Source organism: Aspergillus stella-maris, assembly GCF_047715825.1.
Source record: "Aspergillus stella-maris strain CBS 113639 unplaced genomic scaffold BDV14scaffold_3, whole genome shotgun sequence".
In the NCBI taxonomy this organism is placed as follows: domain Eukaryota; kingdom Fungi; phylum Ascomycota; class Eurotiomycetes; order Eurotiales; family Aspergillaceae; genus Aspergillus; species Aspergillus stella-maris.
The window spans coordinates 450,802-469,576 of NW_027396797.1; the positions used below are offsets into that span (position 1 = coordinate 450,802).

Below are 18,775 nucleotides of genomic sequence, written 5' to 3' on the forward strand. Positions count from 1 at the left end.
TTTAATTCTCGCAAAATTTGTCTGGAGCTCTTCAGGGCTCTCAATATTTTACGAATCTATGTTGAAAATCTCACACATGAGCGATGGTTTCAGTCTCTGTAAACGAACATAAGCATATTGGTATCAAGCCTCTACTGACGCACTTCTTCTATCAGTTTTCTATAAACAATTGGTGACTGACAAGGAAATGAAAAGGGACCAAGAAAATTCAACAAAACATAGCTGACAATGCCAAACCGCTCAAAGCAGTCTCACTCTTGTTACCGAAGACGAGAGTTAATTCGAGTATACAATGAAATTGAAAGAAAGACCAGGAGAACCAGAATATAAGGCCAACATAAGAGGCAGTTGATATGTGAAGTCAGGATTAATAGGAAAGAGTGTGTTGTGGAAGAACTGGAATGGAGAAACCAGGGACTGGGCTTCCCCGGTTATATGACGACAAAAGAAATATAGAGTTGATCACAGTGAGAGCGAGTCACAGGACTCTTTAAGAGCAAGAGAGAGCAGAGACTTCTGCTGAGCAAACTGTGGGGAGGAAAGGCAAGCTTATCTAACGGAGACCACGGCCCTCGCGGACAGTGAACAGCATGTCTGGGATTGAAGGGCTGCAAAAACAAGAGATGAGGATAAAACAAGAAGAAAAAAGACAGGACCAAAGCGCTTCAGAGTGATTGAATCAGGCAAGAATTGATAATTTCGAGCGCGAAAAGTGGTGAATTGAGGGCTGTGGCTGGATGGAATATGATCTGGTCAATTCCGAATGCGTGCTGATGGAATAAACTCAACGAGTAATCCATGGCACCCTTGTAGCCAAATGACAGTTTACTATGATGGCCACAATTGCGTCAATCATGGTAACATCAAAAAAACTCGCTATCCACGTGGTGGTAAATTGCAAATGTGCGTGCTGCCGTAGATGGGTAAGGACTAGCCTGTGACCCTGAAATCAGATGTGATAAAAGCATTGCGGATGGGATATCATGAAAGCCGCCAAAGTTTATAACCAGAGGGCGGCGTGCTTGTGTCAACAGAGAAAGATTGCAGGCCCTGAGCCCTTGTCATTAGATCGAGATTTGGGGGTGTTGCCCGTCATGAATGGTGCCATTCTGTTTTGCGGGCGATCGCGCCTGGTTTGGTGGCAATGGTAGTTCCTTGTCCAGGTGAGGCGAAGGACACCGCGGACTACGTTGACTATGTCCGCCAACACTACTAGCCTCGCCAGCTTCATCAACAATAGGCAATGTGCTGGCCCCGAAGTTATTGGCCTCCGTCGGCTGTTGGCCGGTAGTGGCCATTGACGCCATTTCTGACGTCTCATTCTCCGGTGACGAAAGGGATTGATCAACGAGGTGTGCTGCTTCGGCCGCTTGAGATTTTTGTTGCCGATCTGCTTCTTCCTTGGACATGGTAATCCTTCTAATGAAGTTGACAAAGCGGTCTCCATAGCCCTCCGGCGGTATCGGCGAGATTTGAGTCCGGTCATTGGTAAGGCCTTTGATGAAGTGTTCGATCCTCTTGACCGTACCATACTGCTCGATTGTTAGCTTTGCCGCCTTATAGACACAGACAAAGGAGGACTCACGTGTGTCAGACAGTCAATGATACCGAGGTAGTAAATCTCTTGACCTGGCTGGCCATTCTCGTGTGTGGCTCGAAATCCACCATCGTCAGAGTAAAAAACATGGAATTTCCTTTCATCGAGGATCTCATCCGGCATCTTCGCAGTTGCCTTGTCGAGTGGGACCGGCCTTTCCTTCTGTATTAGCATTCGGAGCTCACGCGCCTTGCGTTCGTTTTCAAGTTTGGATGGTGTGCGCATTAGCTTGTTCGGGTTGATATCCTCTTCGCGATCAGCGCCGGGCTGGAAGACCTGGAGGGTTTTGTCACGAAGTTTTTCTTCATTCCCTTTTTCCAAATCATGTATACCCACAAGAAGCGAATAATCCATGATTTTAAGGCGTTTGAGAAGCTCAACGTCACGCTTGAGCTGAGCAAGGAAGAATTCCCGTTTCCCTGGGCCACATTCCAGTTGGAGATTTCTTCGAAGCCAATTCCGATCCTTCATCGTGGATCTTGGGTGGTCTTTTATGTATTCCTCGCTCACCTCGCGGCCGATCATGGATCCCTTCAGATCGAACGTGGAATGGATGTCGCGGTGTGGTGGGAAGAGATTGTTCATGACGACGAAGTGAATTTTGCGGCCATATGCCATCTTAACCCGATGCAGACCGTAGAATTGCGAGATCAACGTATTTGGGTTCTGCTCCACATGCTTGTAATATTCTGGAAGGATCTTCCGCAATAGCTTGTGTTCCGCATGATGAATTGTCTTGATGATATATTTGTAATCCCTCGAAAAGTAGAAGAAGCTGCCACTCTTCCCCGGAGACCCCAGTTCCGAGAGAATATATTTGCTGGTAAGAGACATTAAGTAGTCGGCAGGATCAAGTCGAAATCGTGACCTTAGGTGACGAAAAACCCAGGGAGCATAGTCCTTGAACTTGAAATCGTACTGCGCCGACGGCGTTAACTCGTTCCCAGTGCTAAATGGGTCCCGGCATTAGTTCTAGATGAACGGTGTCAAAATAATCATAAGGAGGCAAAAGCATACATATCGAAGGAGAACTTGTGTTTTGCGTCGAAGTCAGCAGGAGTCAATTCTCGATCCATTTTCGCATTAATTCGCGATACGGTAAACCGAATTCCCGTGAGCATGTTGTAGGACGTGACCCAGTTGACATGGTTCCGATCGACCTTTGTCCCTACAACAACCCTATCGTCATCTTCTTCGTCCCGGCGTTTCTTTCTGGAAGCTCTCCTCTGCTTGATAGCTTCCGCCCATCGCGCCGCATCTTCGTCTGGGTTTGCGTCGTCCAACAATATCTCCGACTGATTCGTTCTCGTGGTTCGGCGGGCCAGTCCAAGAGATGAACGGCGGATGCCTGCTGTGGGGGATAAGCGCCCACTGCTGTACGCAGCATCATCAGGCTGATCACGGCTGCCTCGACGGCCGCTAGTCGTTCTCGGAACCTGCAAAGTATGTCTTTGTCGGAGGCTGGAGTTTGCCGAGTCTTGTGTATTGCTCCGATTGACTCCGGCAGCGACTGGAGGAGAAGAATGCCGATAAGGACCTTTATGGGTCGGGGAAAGGCGCTCGAGATCTGGAGTGAGGTGACCAGTATTGTCAGGTAGGGACGTGGACAGTCGGGTGGCTGAAGGGTTAGCAGCTGTGTCCGAGCAGACTAACTCATCGACAGACGGTCGCGAGTGATCTCCGTTGGTCAAATGTTTACCATTGAGAGATCGGTGACTGATCAGCGTCCCATTTACTTGTTGACTAGCGATAGACTCTGTCATCGAGCCGACACCTGTATCGGATGACTTGCGCGGAAGCTCCCTGTCCATCATGGTCGATGACGGCCTCCCTTCTCTAAACTCACGAACGGATCCATTTCCAAACGACTGTGAGGTTCCATCTTTCGACTGCAATAAGTCTCGGTTGTAAGAGCTTGCGCTCGATCGGGGTCCTGTCAAAGAATAAGAGCTACCGTTCGCGAGATGCCGCTCGGTCGGGGCGTCAAGGTGATTTGAGTCGCCATTGGGCCAATTCGTCCAGACAAAAGTATTCCCTACCGAGTTTTTGTCACGTGGTCTGTCTTGAGATGAGCCGAAAGTCCGGGGTTGTGCAGTAGTAGCGGTGGCTGTTTGGGGAGAAAAGTCGTTCGAGAATGACGGCATGGTTGCTAGTGAAGGCCGGGGGGGGCGGACGGCGTGGGAGCAAACGAAGTGTAGCGCGCGATGATTGGAAGGCAGAGTGATGTGGAAGAGGGTTGTCGAGGGGTATTGCTAGACTTTCGAGGTGTTGAACGAGAGACAAGGCGACCAAGGAGTGAAGTGCGATAGAGTTGGAGAACGGCTTGAAAGTCACAAAAGCGGCCAGCCGCGGCGTGGCAGGATTACTTAAAACCCAATTATCATGTTCCAGGAGGCGAAGCAGAAGGTTCAGGCGAGAGACGACAGCAGAGTACTTCCCAACAGCGTGTTCGTGTAGACGGGGTTGCGAAAGGCGGGAATGAGGACACTGACAGGCTGGAAGAGCGATGACTGCGGAGAAAGAGTCGAGAAGATAGGGAAGACGAGTTGAGTATCCAAGAATGGCGCAAAGCGATTGGGTGGAGGGTGAGAGTTGAAGAGAAGAAAGCGACAGGAGAGGGATAGGAGGAGGTGTAGTAAGTAGTAATTGATGACGATGGAAGGACAGCAAGTTCAGCGGGAGGAAGTGAGGAAGTCAGGATGTGAAAGCGCACTGGCTCTGTCCCGGTATGGTAACAACGTAATATTCCCGCTGTCAAGTCCCCAACTACCAAGGACTTGGTAGTAAGTACTTGGAAAGAGTAATATTTCGTCCTCGGGCCTCGAAGTCTGCTATGCTGACTTCTCCTGTTTCACTCTAACCTACGAAATAGTATGGTTGTTTGTTTGCTGTACTATTATTGCTACTGCCTGATTGACGGGCTGTCATGAGCAAGGCAGGGGGAAACGGCCCAGTACTCCACCCTCCAGTTGCCCAAGCTAAACACAATAATGAGCATCATAAAGTCGGGCCCGGGGCTGTCGCTATCTCTACCCCTGCTGAGTTCACTTCTATGTGGTCCGACATTATACCATGCTACAATAGGGGTCTCACCAGGGCCCTGTGAGAGGATGTGCCCATGTATGATATACTAGTGGTACGTGGTTCTCTTCCTCAGTAAGCTTATATTTAGAAACAAATGTCGACCTGAGCCCGAGACGATAGAGTACCTACCTCAACGACAAGTACATTGAAACGACGATGACGACTGATATCTGTTTCCAACCTCCGCTTCAGAAGCAATGGTTCTTGAGGTATATTACCAACAAAAACAGAGTCTGACATCGACCTTGCTGTGTTTGAACCAGACAGCTGGTACAACCCGCGTCGTTGTGCATAAGCATTGGTATGCATAACTTTATGCCCAGAACCCTAATTATCCCACACCCGAGCCCAGCGCAGGTACAGCTACGTAGGTATGGAGCATGTATCCCATTCACCCTAGTCTATAGATAACGTACGACCCAGTCTGCTACTATGCATAAGAGTTACTAATTCCCATGCAAGCGCTCTTTGCTTCACAGCCTTTGGGTTCTGGGTCCTTGGTCTCCCAGAAATTGATCTTCACAGCATACATCTTCAGACTTTTCCGAACGTCAAAAACATTTCCTTCTAGTTATAGCACCCTACTACAAGACATGAGATACTCATCTAACAGGAAATCAATAGAATATATTGACGGCTGATCTGGTGACGTGAGCAAATACTACGAAATACCATTGCTGGTTGCTACTGGTCAAGGACGACGAGTTGTACTTCAACCACATGGCGAGTGACAAGTGCAAGGTTATTGACGCAGGCCTTTTATCCGGGAGAATATTACCATAGTACGCATAATGGGATAAAAGCAACGACTTCGACGTGGATTCAACAATTCCATTCCCAATTCCCCCAAAAAAAGGCCACAGTAAGCAGGTAACAATTCCCAATTCAAAATCATCGCAAGACGCCAGCCCAACCATTATAGCAAGAGAAAACGAGAGATTCCCCGACTCACCGCGAAAAAAATAGACAAAGAAATTACACCAGAAGGAAGGTAGGCCACAACCAAAGAGATATCCCGCAGCACATCACATAAACCCAATGTCAAAACATAAATAGGACGCTTGAAACAATCTCTGAAGTCGGGCTCGATATCTAAGCCTTCTTGGTGGTCCTCTTGTTTGCCTTTTCAGTGGGCTTCGCCGTCGTCGTGGTCTTGCGTCCAGACTTGGTCACGCTGACAACCTTGGGCTTGTCGACAACAGCAGGGGCCTTGATAAGGATTAGCTCAGAGAAAATTACAACAAATATCGATAGAGGTCACTCACAGCAGTGCTCGCTTTACGAGGCTTGGCTGTGTTGGCCTTGGGCCTGCCGACAGACTTCTTAACGCCGGCGGAAGACTTCTTGGTCTTGGGCTTGGGCTTCTCGGCCTTGTCAGCCTTCTTTGTGGCGGTCTTCTTGGGGGCAGCAGCCTTGGTCGTGGCTGTCTTAGTAGTGGCAGCCTTAGTGGTGGTGGCAGGCTTCTAAAAGGACTCATCAGCAAGATCTCATGTGTTTACATAGAAAGTAGTTACCTTTGCAGCCGGCTTAGCAGGAGCTTCCTTCTTGGCGAGCTTCACGGGACCAGAGGTACCTGAAGGCGAATTCGTCAGCAAATATGCAGTACGCAATAACAGCAGCGACAGGAGAAAACGGGAATGCTGTGAGCGAGAATGCCTCGAGGTATTGCACAAAGAGCGCGGTTTAAGAACTAGTGCTTGAAAGGGAACGCGATGAAGGAATTTAGTACTTACCCTTGGGTTGAAGGAAATCGCCCTTCTCGACGCCGACCTTGATGGCCTTGTTGAATTGGCTATCAAAGGCATTTTGCGAAGCAGGAGCGAGCTTGTTGTTGGCCTGCACATATTTCTTGATCGACTGGCGGCTGTTTTGAAAGATCGATTGTTAGCATGCGACGCGACAGTTCGGGTGTCTTTGGGTCGATGAGGCATGCGTTGGAGTGAGGGAGAACATCAAAACAACATACCTGCTGCCATTTCTCTCTTTCAGCTGAAGGAAAAGATGTTAGCGATCATGATTACAAGAAAGGCCGAACCGGACGCGACGTTGCGATGATCAGGATGGAGGAGGCGTGTCACGGTCGGGGTTCGCTCCCGCCCGGCAGCGTCATTCGAGCGCAGCCCAAGAACAACGTGATCTACTCACATTCAGGATGGCAACCTTGATCATGTCTATATGAAACAAATCAGCGTTTATTCGCGACCAAGATAATACTATATTTGTCTTGACGCGAAGTGGTGGTGAGGCAGGATCAGTGAAAACATACCGCGGTAGGAGGAGTGGGTTGGGCCAGCAGAGGCCTTCTTGGCCGTGGTAGTGGTAGCTTTCTTGGGAGGCATATTGAAGGAGGTGGTTTGGAAAAGTAAGAAAGGTCGAAGGAGGATAAAAAGAAGTTGAAGATCAGGAGATCAGTGACAGACAGCGAAGTGCAGTTGGAGAGGTGGTGGGAGCAGAAAGGAGACGAGGATCGAGAGGGAAGGGAGGGAAGACGGCGGGGCACGCGCGCTTTATATAGGGCAGCCGGTGTTGACACAAGATCACTCGCTGCCAAAACACGTCAAGCCCTTCCCTCTTCCCTTCTGCTTTTCTCGCTGCGCCCTCGCCTGCTCTTTATTTGTGCTTGCTTCACTGCCTTGATTGGCCGGTCGCGATTCCAATTAGGTCCTCTCCATAGTCTCCTCAGTCTCCTATGCTTAGAGTTTAGACTGTAAACATGCAAGTCCTTTTGGCTCTTGGGTCTTGTTCCGGCGCTTTCCCACTCCTTCATCCCAACCCTCCTCCTACGCGTCCTCTGCCCAGTTCTCTGCTCTCCTTGCCCCTCCCAAATATTTCATGCGACAAATAGTCAGTGTTCGATCTATGCTCTAGGAACATTCCAATAAGAGCTTGAGGTGCCTATCTGCATTCAACAGTCGCGCCTGTCCTGTCGCATTATTCGATTATTTTTTGTCGCTCCGCGCGCGCCTACTGGCGTCCGCTGCTCGTCGGGTTTCAGCGTCCTGGAACATATTCTGAAGCAAAAAAATTATATGTATAACACTGTTTAGTCCGGAGCTTCTGCTGGCTTTCTATTTTTATTCTTTATTTCTGGCTGCGGTAGAGATCGCTCTGGGGCCTTGAAATCACAGATTCATGCAGGCCCTCCGTTCGCGGATGCAACCCAGCTCGCGGTCCTCTGTGGTTCAATCAAGCTCATCGCCTCCTGGCGTTTTGCATAGCAGCCCTGCGCCCAATATGCGATGTAGATGGGTTGCCTTTCTATATTCTTCCAGACGGTAGGAGATTTCCCCTTGCATTTCATGTCCACCAAAGATCGCTGTGCATGTACAGGGGGCCTCGTGGACTCTGGGTCACGAGAAGACATGATATATGGGTCCCGGACATCTAGGTATCATCTACTCGCGATCAACTCTATGGTCCGGTTCCAGTCCTCGTCGGTCCCAGAAATTATCGCCCACCTCGTACAGCGTAGACCTTGAATTTGGCTCATTGGCTGAATTAGTTCATCATCCATGGTTTGGCTTCTCATGTTCAACTTTGGCCCATCTTCATCATCTACTTACTTTGTCTGCTGCCAAATGGAAGCCTTGGCCTCAGTGCCGGAGGACATTCACAAACGATGCTAGAGTACTCGACGAACCAGCTGCAGTTCCCGGCCGCGCATCAAGTCTTTGGATTCAAAGTCTTGGGCGGCAGCTTGGAGCTTACGGGCTACGTCTCTGGAACCAGACAAAGAACCGCGCATGTCAACTTGCGATGGCTGTGGTATAGATAGCGCTTTTTTGCGGATTACTACATACTAATGTTGGTGTTTGAGAAGGTGGTTGCTGTGTGTGGAGTATGGAGTACTGTATAGGGGGTAAGAACTGAGAGAACAGTGAATATATAACGACATGGTACATCCACATATTGAGCGACAAATAGGGTAAATCTCCTTTCTACGCGCGCTCAGTCCTCAAACCCCTATAGCGTACATGTTCTCAAAGACGAATATCATTTTCCTGGAAAGACTTAGGTAAGTAGGTACCTTACCTTGTAACGTGGTGACGTCTTACATTGTCGTGTGCGGCATCTACCTACCTCCACCATCCAGCAGAGCACCAAAGAACAGTCTCGCTCGGCAAGTTCAAGAATTCCCAAGTAAACAACGAACCGAACATGTATTCACAATCCATTCCGGTTTCGAATGTGAGCCTTTTTAAGACGATGAGGAACTGCAGCTATCTTGTTCAGAAAATCAAGTTAGGTATGGAAAGCCTTCAACCCTGGATTTCGACCTGCTGGTTTCTCACTTCAAGAGTGGTCACCCGCGAACAAAAATAGCTCTAAACATGATTGTTTCGACCTAGATCTAAATAGAAAGCAATACTTCCAAACGATCGATAGAGGGGAGCTACCCAAGTTGTCCCCAAATGAAGCTAATTACATCCATAAACGCCTATCCCAGCCATGCGACAATATCCATTTTCATCTTCATACACTCAACCTCGAAGAGCAAGACGCATCAGAACGCATGGCCCTATACCTTACACAGCAGCCCTCGGTTTTGCTTTCGCTTCCTTCTTGGCCTTTGCCTCATCCTTTTTGCGTTTCTTCTGTTCTTGGATCTTCTCATCATGTTTCCGCTTGAGTGTCGCTTTCTCTGCATCTGTCTTGGCAACCGGCTTGAAAAAGCCCTCTAGGCGCGACTGTTGCGCGGTTTTCAAGTTCTTCTGTAACCGAGCAGCGCCATTGCGCACGCGGTCCTCATTGAAGCCCTTGTCTTTCACCAGAAAGTCTATCAGGCCCTCCACATCTGGTGCCTCCCATTTGAAATCACATTCTGGATCATTGGCGTCTCGGACATCGGGCTTGAGAAAAAGTTCCCTGGCGTCCTGATAAGGCCAGGACTCTGGCATGAAGAATTTTTGCTTGGGGTCTTTCTCTATGGACTCAACAACCTTTTCCAAGGTACCGTGCTCCCGTATCAGTTTTAACGCGGTGTTCGGACCGACTTTTGGGATGGGCTCTAGGTAATCACATCCTAGTAAGATGCACAGATCAATGAACTAAATTACCCATCAGCGGATAAGGAATCAAAAACAGGAGTTATTGCCGGTAGCGGTTACCTGGTTTCTGTCCATGTCTAATCCTTCCAGCGCATGATGCAGATGAATCTCCTGGATTGGTTCTTTTCTCTGCTCACTGAAGGTAAGATGCCTAAGCAGGATCGGCGACTCAAAGCAAAGCGTGTCCATGTCCTCAGACGCTGCAGCGTAGACCTTCCCTGCGCGAGCAAGCACAGCACACTGTGCTTCTGCCTCTGTAGGTGCATCGATATACGGAATCCCCATAAACTTCAGGAGTTTTTTGCATTCCGCATTGTGTTCCCGAGTTACCCGTACGGTTCGTCGCGAGAACTTCTCGACATCCTCTGCGGTACCGGTCTCTTTCGCCTCCTCGTGTGCTTCGGTTGCTTCGTGTTTCCTTGCGCTCCGTTTAGCTAGTTCGCCCGACTTCAGTTTCGGTGGGGCCCCATCAAAGACATAGAGAGGCTTGATCCCATTGTCCACCATGCGCAGCGTCCGATAAAACATGCCCATGAGATGTGATGTCGTCTCGCCGGTATCGCTCATAAGCTGCTGGCCTTCAGATCGCACGGCGATGAGAAAACTATAGATACTCATGGACCTGCAACTCATTAGAATCAACCTCTGGTGATTTCAGTCTTGCCAGCTTAACAAGGACATACGCATCCTAGAGATCAGAGACAAGTTAGTCATGGACTTTGCGAAGTGAAGCTCAGGCTGTAGAAAGCGCATGGGGACATAACATACGATGGCGACCTTCCGGCCAAAGTGGTTCTTGATGTCCCCTGCTTTTATAGCATCGGGCGCATTTTCCGCGATCACCTGGTAGAGGTCTAACCATGCGACCATTAGTGACCGAGAAAGAGCAAGGCACGGAGGCTTCCCACTCACGCTTGATACCCATATTGAATGCGTTGGTCGATTGGCACCAAGACAAGAGGTGAGATCACGGCTTCAGAGACAGGAGAAGTTGAGCCTGGAGAACACCAAGTCGCGGTTATTGAGGTAGAACGTGACGCGTTGCGCGCAGGCCGACATCATTAGGCCGTGTTTGGATTAGTGGCATCGGCGTTTCCACGTGATTTCACCCCACTCTATCTCCGGGGCTCAACTCTCCAGCCCGCAGTCTCAGAGGCTCAGAGCAATGAGCACCCACCAGGCCTACGTCGATGCTGAGCGAGGCCCGAGCTCGCCATGAGCTACAGCGCCGTGATCCTGCATATATATCCTCATATAGATTCATTCTGTAACGCAGTTGGGCCACGAAAAGAATAGTTTGCGGCCACTCGACAATTTCCTAGATCAACCTGCTCGGTGGAAGAACGGACCCCTACTAATCCTCCCAAAGGCAGACACGTTTACGTGGGGACGTGAGAGATCTAGTAGGGATTTATTCGAGTGGAAGAGCATCATCAACACACAATGAAACGAACTCGCCCCCATCCTGAAGTCAACACCGAGGTGTCGTCGGGCTCGTCTCCTCCAAGTGGCCTTCCACCTTCTACATCCGAAAATGGCTCACGACAAAGTCCACACCACGTCCCGAAAATATCACGGAGAATACGTGCCTGTACGGAATGCAAGCGGCACAAGGTGCGATGTGACATGAGTGCTGGTGAGACGGTCTGCCAACGATGTCGTCGAATGGGTCTAGAATGCGTCGTGAACAAAAGCCTTCAAACATTGCTCGATGACGAAGCAGAGTAATGATATTCCGAACAATGCAGTATGCTATTTGACATGGTGTGGCTAATCCATTTCGTTACTTTGCAGGTGGAAATCAACCATCGAGCTTGCTATGGCAGATCTACTTCGCAAGGCCCAATTACCGGAGCTGTCATACTATCAGGCTGTCGGAAGACCCGCTGAATGCCCTCCTAGAAAGCGAGGCCGAAAAGCATCCACGGTGTCGACGGACGACTCCCCTCTGACCACAGGGTTAGAAAGGACAGCGGAGCTAGCCACCTCTCTCGATGCCGCAGCACGCCCTAGCGATGAGAAATCGAGTGTTTCCACAGCAGTCTTTCAGCCACAGGCCCAATCGCAGTATGCTATTGATAGGGAAGAAAATGGCGCGACGTCGCTTGTAACTGCTCCGATGGGTAGTCTCTACGAGGTGACACAGTTAAGCGATATTCGTGCTACTTCTCCCGAAAGACAGCACGCGCATGACCTTGTTACAGATTTTGTCTCGCGCGGAGCAGTAGATTTACAAGAGGCTGAGGAATTGTTCGATCACTTTGATCGTGTGCTCAACCGTTATTTATGGGACGGTATATTGCTCGTACATAGGGATCTCACTTCTTTGCGAAACTCGTCTTCCATGCTTTCTGCTGCTATTTTCGCCGTGACAGCCCTTCACCTACCCCAGAAGGAGCGGACCTTTGATACATGTTACACTGAGTTCGCAAAATTAGCATCAGAGTCAATGCTAGATAGGCATCATACCCTAGATGACCTGCGCGCGCTCTGTATAGGCGCCTTTTGGCTCGCAGATGTAAGCTGGAAATTATCGGGGTACGCGGTTCGGATTGCGACGGAGCGGAATCTTCATCAAGCCTATCGAAAGGCTACTCTTGGTTCTTCAGAACACAAGGAGCAAGCTAGGCTCTGGTATCTTCTCTATGTAAGCACGTTATTCACTGCTATCTTCATGCTTGAGTAGATCCTGACCTCTCCAGACCTTGGAACACCATTTCTCTATTGCCTACGGGCGCCCGCCCATAATCCATGAGGACTACAGCATCACCAATCACCACACCTTCATACTCTCTCCGTCCGTCTCGCAATCTGATCTCCGCCTACACAGCCAGGTGGACCTCTTCATTATTCTTACCAGGATATACCATGCTTTTGGCCCGGATGTTGACTTGGAGGTGCCAGAAAGCGATTTCTTCAGAATTGACAAGTTCGATACCGACCTCGGGGATTGGCGGTCCGCGTGGCTGCCGCGCCTAGGTAGGGCACATCTCTTTCCCGTCCTCGAAACGTTTTCTTCATTTCACTAATTGTTCGCTAATGCAGCTGGAAGTCGCTATGTTGGAGCTTATCCGTACAAAGCTGTATACCTACACTATAATTTCTGCCGTTTACAGCTGAACTCTGTGGCCCTGCGGACTTATCATTCCTCGAACTCAACACGCCCAATGACTGCTGAACGAAAGAGACGCGCCAACCTGGCCATAGAATCTGCGATTGGGACGCTTATGGTGGTGCTGGATGAGCCTGATATCCAGCGAGCCTTGGTTGGTGTCCCTCTATATCTCCACAGCATGATAACATTTGCGGCCGTCTTTCTGTTGAAAATCGCTGCCAAGGGCTGTTCGAGCATCATTCCTACCATGCAGAATCAACAAAACTCAATTGCATCGGCGGGCCTCCACATTGACGTTTCGTATGTGCGTGCGCTGGTGGGCCGAATTGTCGAACTGATGGTGTCCTGCAGTAAGCGAGCAAGCGAGCGGCACCTTAGCCATCATATTTCCCGTGGCCTAAAGAAAATGCTTTCAGGGCTCGAGGAATGGGAGAAAAGAAGCTACGGTACCCAACAATCCGGTAGACAGGCTGCTTATGACAATTCTTCAATGTTCAAGCCTATAACAATACCTGGAACTCATTCATTAGGCGAGGGCGACACCATCTTGAATCATCCACCGCCGCTTCTCGGAGTTGCTCCCCTGTCTGCAGAGAGGGGCAATGGGTTTCAAATCGAAACGAGACAGCAGAGCGGGCTCTCTGAAGGCTCTGCGGATCCTATGATGGCTGATCTATGGGGGTTTGATGAGGAATACTTTCCGACTGGGGTATTTGATTTTCTTCAATCACAGATGCCCGCATGACGAGGTTAGGACTCATCTCGGAATAGAAGCGTTTCAGGCCATCAAGGGTATGGAGGTGAATGATTTCGGTCTTATCCGCAGGCACACCTGAGCCACGGCTTGCGCCCATAGAGAGGAAGCTTCGTGGGAACTCGAAATCCTGCATAGAGTGGCTTGTGCACAACCTTCTGTGGACTCTATCCCAATGTTCTGCCCAGCGTTTTGCAAAGCGACCTCAAGACGGCACGGCCAAGTCAAGACTATTCCGCTGTTGGACAAAGGAGGTCAACAAAACGACTGGCTGCGTAAGACCCGATGAGCTATTATGAATTAGATGGGCGGCGAGTGGAAGATCTCCATGATGTGATCTCTACCCTATACATGAATAAGGGACTGAGACCTCCAATGGGATTGCCGGCTTCTAACCGGCTAGACCGCATCTCCGACGGCTGGCCGCGGATAATGCTGAGGAGACCGAAGGCCATCCGCGGAAATCGGCTCAGCTGCTGTATATAGTCGCATTGACTTAGGTATATATTGAATAGTGATACTATCATACTAGGCGCCCTCAATTACCATTATCGTGTCTTTGCTCTGCGCCCTGCAATTGCTCGGTGGTACGAATCCAGATCCTCCGAGCCAAATTGCCGAGGTTTGTCCCCTCATAACTTCCCCCACACCTCCGGACACTCGGCGCCACTACTGTTCTCTCAGTCTCTCCTTGAGTCCTTTCTGAACAAGCCTTGCACCTCAATTGCTCTGCACGAGGCGACTTTTTCCAACTTCCTGAAAATGAATACTTCTTCTCTTCTACGTACCGTTTCGCGCGCTACAGGTCCACTTGGCAAGGCTGCAACTTCACGCACGGCCGCCGTGCGTGGCTACGCCACGGGCTTCGACTGGGAGGACCCTCTCCTTGCGTCAGAATTATACACAGCGGACGAGCTGGCAATTCAAGAAACCGCCAGGCAGTACTGCCAGGAACGTTTACAGCCGCGGGTTTTGGGTAAGTGGTCCGTTCTGATTTCGCGAAACTTCTTTAGCGCGATTCCTCGTCAGTCGCTCAATGGCCCTTTCACTGATGTCACCCCCCTGCTAGACGCTTATCGAAATGAGAACTATGACCGAAGGATCCTTGAGGAAATGGGCGATCTCGGCCTACTTGGTGCCACAATTGAGGGATATGGTTGCGCAGGAGTGAGCACTGTTGCCTCAGGGCTGATCACGAAAGAGGTGGAGCGTGTGGATTCGGGCTACAGGTCAGGAATGTCAGTGCAGAGCTCCTTGGCCATGACTGCAATCTATGAGTTTGGTTCCCAGGAGCTCAAGGATAGGCTTCTCCCAGGTTTGGCCAAGGGCAAGCTGGCGGGTTGTTTTGGCCTTACCGAGCCAAATCATGGGTCTGACCCTGGGTCAATGGAGACTGTCGCGCGGGAACACCCTACCCAGAAAGGAGTGTACCTTCTCTCTGGTAGCAAGACTTGGATTACGAATTCGCCCATCTCTGACGTTTTGATTGTTTGGGCCAAACTGCAAAGCACTGGCAAGATCCGGGGATTTGCCGTGGAGCGTAGCAAGTGCCCACCTGGAACACTTGAGACACCTGCTCTGAAGAACAAGTCTGCTCTCCGCGCGTCTATCACAGGAATGATCCAGCTGGATGATTGTCCGGTGGCGGAAGAGAACATGTTCCCTGATGTCGAGGGCCTCACTGGGCCATTTACCTGCCTTAACAGTGCTCGGCTGGGAATCGCTTTCGGGGCCATGGGGGCTCTTGAGGACTGCATCAGCCGTGCACGAACATACGCTTTGGAAAGGAAGCAGTTCAAAGGCAATCCTCTGGCCAAATACCAGTTGATTCAGAAGAAGTTGGCAGACGCTGTTACAGATGCCACATACGGTACCTTGGCCGCAACGCAGGTTGCCAGATTGAAGGATGCTGGAAAAAGCACACCTGAAATGATTTCACTAGTCAAGAGGCAGAACTGTGATCGGGCGCTTTCAAACTCCCGAGTGTAAGTGCATTTCAGAATCCACTCACTACCCATCCCTCATCACCCATCCCTCATCTAGCTGTCATCAGGACTGCTAAACTGACTGCACAACAGACTTCAGGAAGTGTTCGGTGGCAACGCCACTAGCGACGAGTATCATATAGCTCGTCACGTAGCGAATTTATTTGTTGTTCAGACATACGAGGGGCAAAGCGATATCCACGGTAAGCACTTCATGCGTCATGCCCACGACGATCGTACCACTGACTTTGACCAGCGTTGATTATCGGCCGCGCCATCACTGGCGTGCAGGCATTTGTGTAGATACAACTTGAAGCCTTGCCCATCTATCCTAATAGCTACTAGCGTAGTGTGTATATGAGAAAATCCATACAAGCCTACTGAGGGAAAAAAAAAATCAGAGAGAGAGAGAGAGCAGTACAGCAGTAGTAATAGTAGGTACCATTTCAGAGCTGGTGAGCACTGGCCCTGCTGGGAATACAATCGAGGCACGTGACTAATGCGCCACGTGGGCACGCGACAAGATCCGCTGAGCAGGGCCCAACTTGGTCGCTATCGAAAGATTTAAATCTATACTTGGCATGGGCTGAGTCGGCAAGTGGCATCTACGGCATCTTTAGTGTCCGCCTTGCAGCCTTGCGAACCATAAACAAAACCCTGAATACACCAAGAGAAAGTAAATAATATCAGATCCCGGTTGTGCCTCATACTAGTGGTAATAACCAGTGGAATCCGGTCGGTGATTCGGGCGAAGGTGGCGATGCCCAAGTGCGGCGGTCCGGCCGGAGATGCATTGAGTGAGATTATCCTGGGTCGTGTGCTAATAGTCCTGGTTGACTGTCTCAAGTGCTCTGAAATCTCATCTTCTAGTTGTACACAAGTGCAGATGTCTTGTGACATGCGGCCGGGGTCGTTCGTTGACAAACATTATCAGTATGCCACTGAGCAGTAGTTAAGCAGAGCATACTCTGTACAAGTACTGGCGTCTAGTAGCGGGGTGTGGCGTGTGTGGCTGGTGGTACAGTATTGACGCTTACCGTAGCGCCCAATGTGACCTGATTTGTCGGGCAGTCGGATGGGCAGAGGCGGTAACGGCCGGGTAAGCAAGAACTGTAAGAACTGTAAGAAATGTAATTTTGGCCGCCGCCCTCTTCCCTTGTTCCCACTTCCATCCTTCACTGACTTCCTTCTCTCTTTCTCTCTCTCCCTCTTCCCCTCCTTCAGCCCTCGCCCGACGTAATCCTGTGAGTACTTCACTTCCCACCTCGTCTCTCCTCCGCTCGCTTCTCTTTTACTTGTCTTCTCTTCCTTCTCTTTGGCTTCCTGTCTGTCTTTCTTTTCTTCGCCTTCGCTCTTCTCCCAACTCGCTGACTCTGGTCTCTTCACTCTGCAGATACCCGCCCTCAAATTTGATAACACCATTCATTCTTCAAACGTCGATCGACTCTCTTAGACATCCTCCTCTTCTCTCTCTTTTCTTTCCCTCTTCACATCATTCAAAATGGCCCTCAAGAGAATTAACAAGGAACTCACTGATCTCGGCCGGTAAGCCACTCTCTGAATGTCCCACCCCACCATATCGCGGGGCGTCAATTTTCCCCGCTCTAGGACGAGCCATCCACGTCTTGATTTTTGTCGCCCTGAAACTAACATGCGGTTTTTTGTCATAGTGATCCCCCGTCTTCCTGCTCTGCCGGCCCTGCCGGAGAAGATCTGGTACGCTTTATAACCTTAGCTTGCTACTCCTAACGGTCGCGCACCGTCGCGGGGTGTTTTGACGCGGATCTTGCGGTGCAATTTACCAAGAACGAAGACTAACATTCTACTGCTCAACGTACAGTTCCATTGGCAAGCAACAATTATGGGACCTGTGAGTGAAATGCGATCTTCTTTCTCGGACGTACTTGTTCTGGGTTTCCATATCCCTCTTCAGACGGATTTGAAGCCCTTGAAAGTCATTACGAAAGGAAACAAAAGCTGATGTACACTTCCTCTAGGGAGACTCCCCATACTCGGGCGGCGTGTTTTTCCTGAACATTCACTTCCCTACCGACTATCCGTTCAAGCCACCAAAGGTCAACTTTAACACCCGGATCTACCACCCCAACATCAACTCCAACGGCAGCATCTGTCTTGACATTCTCCGAGACCAATGGAGCCCAGCCCTCACTATCTCTAAAGGTTCGTTGCAGTTTTACGTCTACTACTTCGTTGCCTCGTGTTCACCACAACTGACGTGCTTTGTTAGTGCTGCTCTCAATCTGCTCTATGCTCACAGATCCCAACCCGGATGACCCGTTGGTGCCGGAGATTGCGCATGTGTACAAGACCGACCGCCCCCGGTACGAAGCAACCGCACGTGAGTGGACTCGCAAATACGCTATCTGATCTTCGCCTGTCAAGTTCCCACGGCCACACTTGGTCTTCTCAAGCGCTCTGCATCTCCACTTGCTCTGTGACAACATACAGGAAGCCTGGCGTACCGTGATCGTAGATCTTTTTATTGCTTTGTTTGCGGACTGTTTGCGTTGATTCCATATCTTTGTTTCGGGTTTCTCCTTTTGGCGGGGAATGTCATATCCAACGATCATTATGACCAACTCATGCATTCATGGCATTTTTGTTTTATTGAATGGAGTCGGACCATGTTTTGTGATTCACAATTTAACCCAAGCATGACTAATTTTCTCTTGGGTCGGGGTCGCGAATTTGATGACAATGCGGCCAGGCTTGCTGGTGAGAAGTCTGGAAAGTGGAGTGGGCTGCATGTGCAGTAGGGCCAGGAAAGACAGGAATGAGAATGGTGGTAGGGGCGTGGTTGTACCAATCAACTAGGTAGTTTGTTTAGCAGTTTATCGAAGCAATTCCAACTCCTACCAGCTGTGCGAATTCAACATCCCATTTGAACGTAACTAGCTCATGTCAGTTCCATGCTTGGGTGCTTTCACCACGAGAACTACTCCTATGTGTTTGAATTGTCAGGACAGAAGGAATAATAGAATTATCCATATGATAAGAATATATAGAAAGATGAAAACTAACACGTCCCAGCCAAGAATAGTCTTGTATATAACATGCTATGTGTTGAGAATATCGGGTGTAATAATATATATCTATGCTGTAATCAAAATGTCCGTATGATAGGGTGGGCTGGAACACACCCTGTAAAGTGAAGGGAAAACAAGACATAGA

At 49.7% G+C, this 18,775-nt stretch overlaps 5 protein-coding genes across 5 annotated transcripts; 2 read left to right on the forward strand and 3 right to left on the reverse strand.

Annotated features, from left to right (window-relative positions):
• Positions 1 to 583: 583 nt before the first annotated feature.
• BDV14DRAFT_66044 (1-phosphatidylinositol-4-phosphate 5-kinase) lies at positions 584 to 4,477 on the reverse strand. The gene is made up of 3 exons (XM_073777247.1): positions 2,615 to 4,477; positions 1,586 to 2,546; positions 584 to 1,532 (listed from the first exon to the last, which is right to left on the reverse strand). Exons 1-3 carry the CDS (start codon positions 3,739 to 3,741, stop codon positions 1,065 to 1,067), a joined length of 2,556 nt encoding a protein of 851 aa, XP_073632932.1. The 5' UTR covers positions 3,742 to 4,477; the 3' UTR covers positions 584 to 1,064.
• An 854-nt stretch (positions 4,478 to 5,331) lies between these two features.
• BDV14DRAFT_163901 (histone H1/H5 family protein) lies at positions 5,332 to 7,143 on the reverse strand. Its single transcript, XM_073767111.1, has 7 exons — positions 6,948 to 7,143; positions 6,827 to 6,852; positions 6,648 to 6,670; positions 6,415 to 6,545; positions 6,196 to 6,254; positions 5,947 to 6,144; positions 5,332 to 5,890 (listed from the first exon to the last, which is right to left on the reverse strand). The coding sequence occupies exons 1-7, from the start codon at positions 7,018 to 7,020 to the stop codon at positions 5,774 to 5,776; spliced, it is 627 nt and encodes a 208-aa protein (XP_073632933.1). The 5' UTR covers positions 7,021 to 7,143; the 3' UTR covers positions 5,332 to 5,773.
• Positions 7,144 to 8,897: 1,754 nt separating this feature from the next.
• On the reverse strand, positions 8,898 to 10,751 carry fen1 (multifunctional nuclease RAD27). The gene is given in 5 exon segments (XM_073767112.1): positions 8,898 to 9,729; positions 9,790 to 10,351; positions 10,479 to 10,482; positions 10,497 to 10,583; positions 10,642 to 10,751. 5 exon segments carry the CDS (start codon positions 10,652 to 10,654, stop codon positions 9,208 to 9,210), a joined length of 1,188 nt encoding a protein of 395 aa, XP_073632934.1. The 5' UTR covers positions 10,655 to 10,751; the 3' UTR covers positions 8,898 to 9,207.
• A 147-nt stretch (positions 10,752 to 10,898) lies between these two features.
• On the forward strand, positions 10,899 to 14,243 carry BDV14DRAFT_209092 (uncharacterized protein). Its single transcript, XM_073775568.1, has 4 exons — positions 10,899 to 11,453; positions 11,524 to 12,376; positions 12,432 to 12,708; positions 12,775 to 14,243. Exons 1-4 carry the CDS (start codon positions 11,173 to 11,175, stop codon positions 13,587 to 13,589), a joined length of 2,226 nt encoding a protein of 741 aa, XP_073632935.1. The 5' UTR covers positions 10,899 to 11,172; the 3' UTR covers positions 13,590 to 14,243.
• Positions 14,244 to 14,360: 117 nt separating this feature from the next.
• BDV14DRAFT_209100 (putative glutaryl-CoA dehydrogenase) lies at positions 14,361 to 18,347 on the forward strand (the record flags this gene model as incomplete). Its single annotated transcript, XM_073775569.1, has 8 exons — positions 14,361 to 14,574; positions 14,668 to 15,583; positions 15,677 to 15,786; positions 15,840 to 15,882; positions 17,254 to 17,299; positions 17,424 to 17,453; positions 17,581 to 17,764; positions 17,832 to 18,347. 8 exons carry the CDS (start codon positions 14,361 to 14,363, stop codon positions 17,969 to 17,971), a joined length of 1,683 nt encoding a protein of 560 aa, XP_073632936.1. The 3' UTR covers positions 17,972 to 18,347.
• Between the last annotated feature and the right edge of the window lie 428 nt (positions 18,348 to 18,775).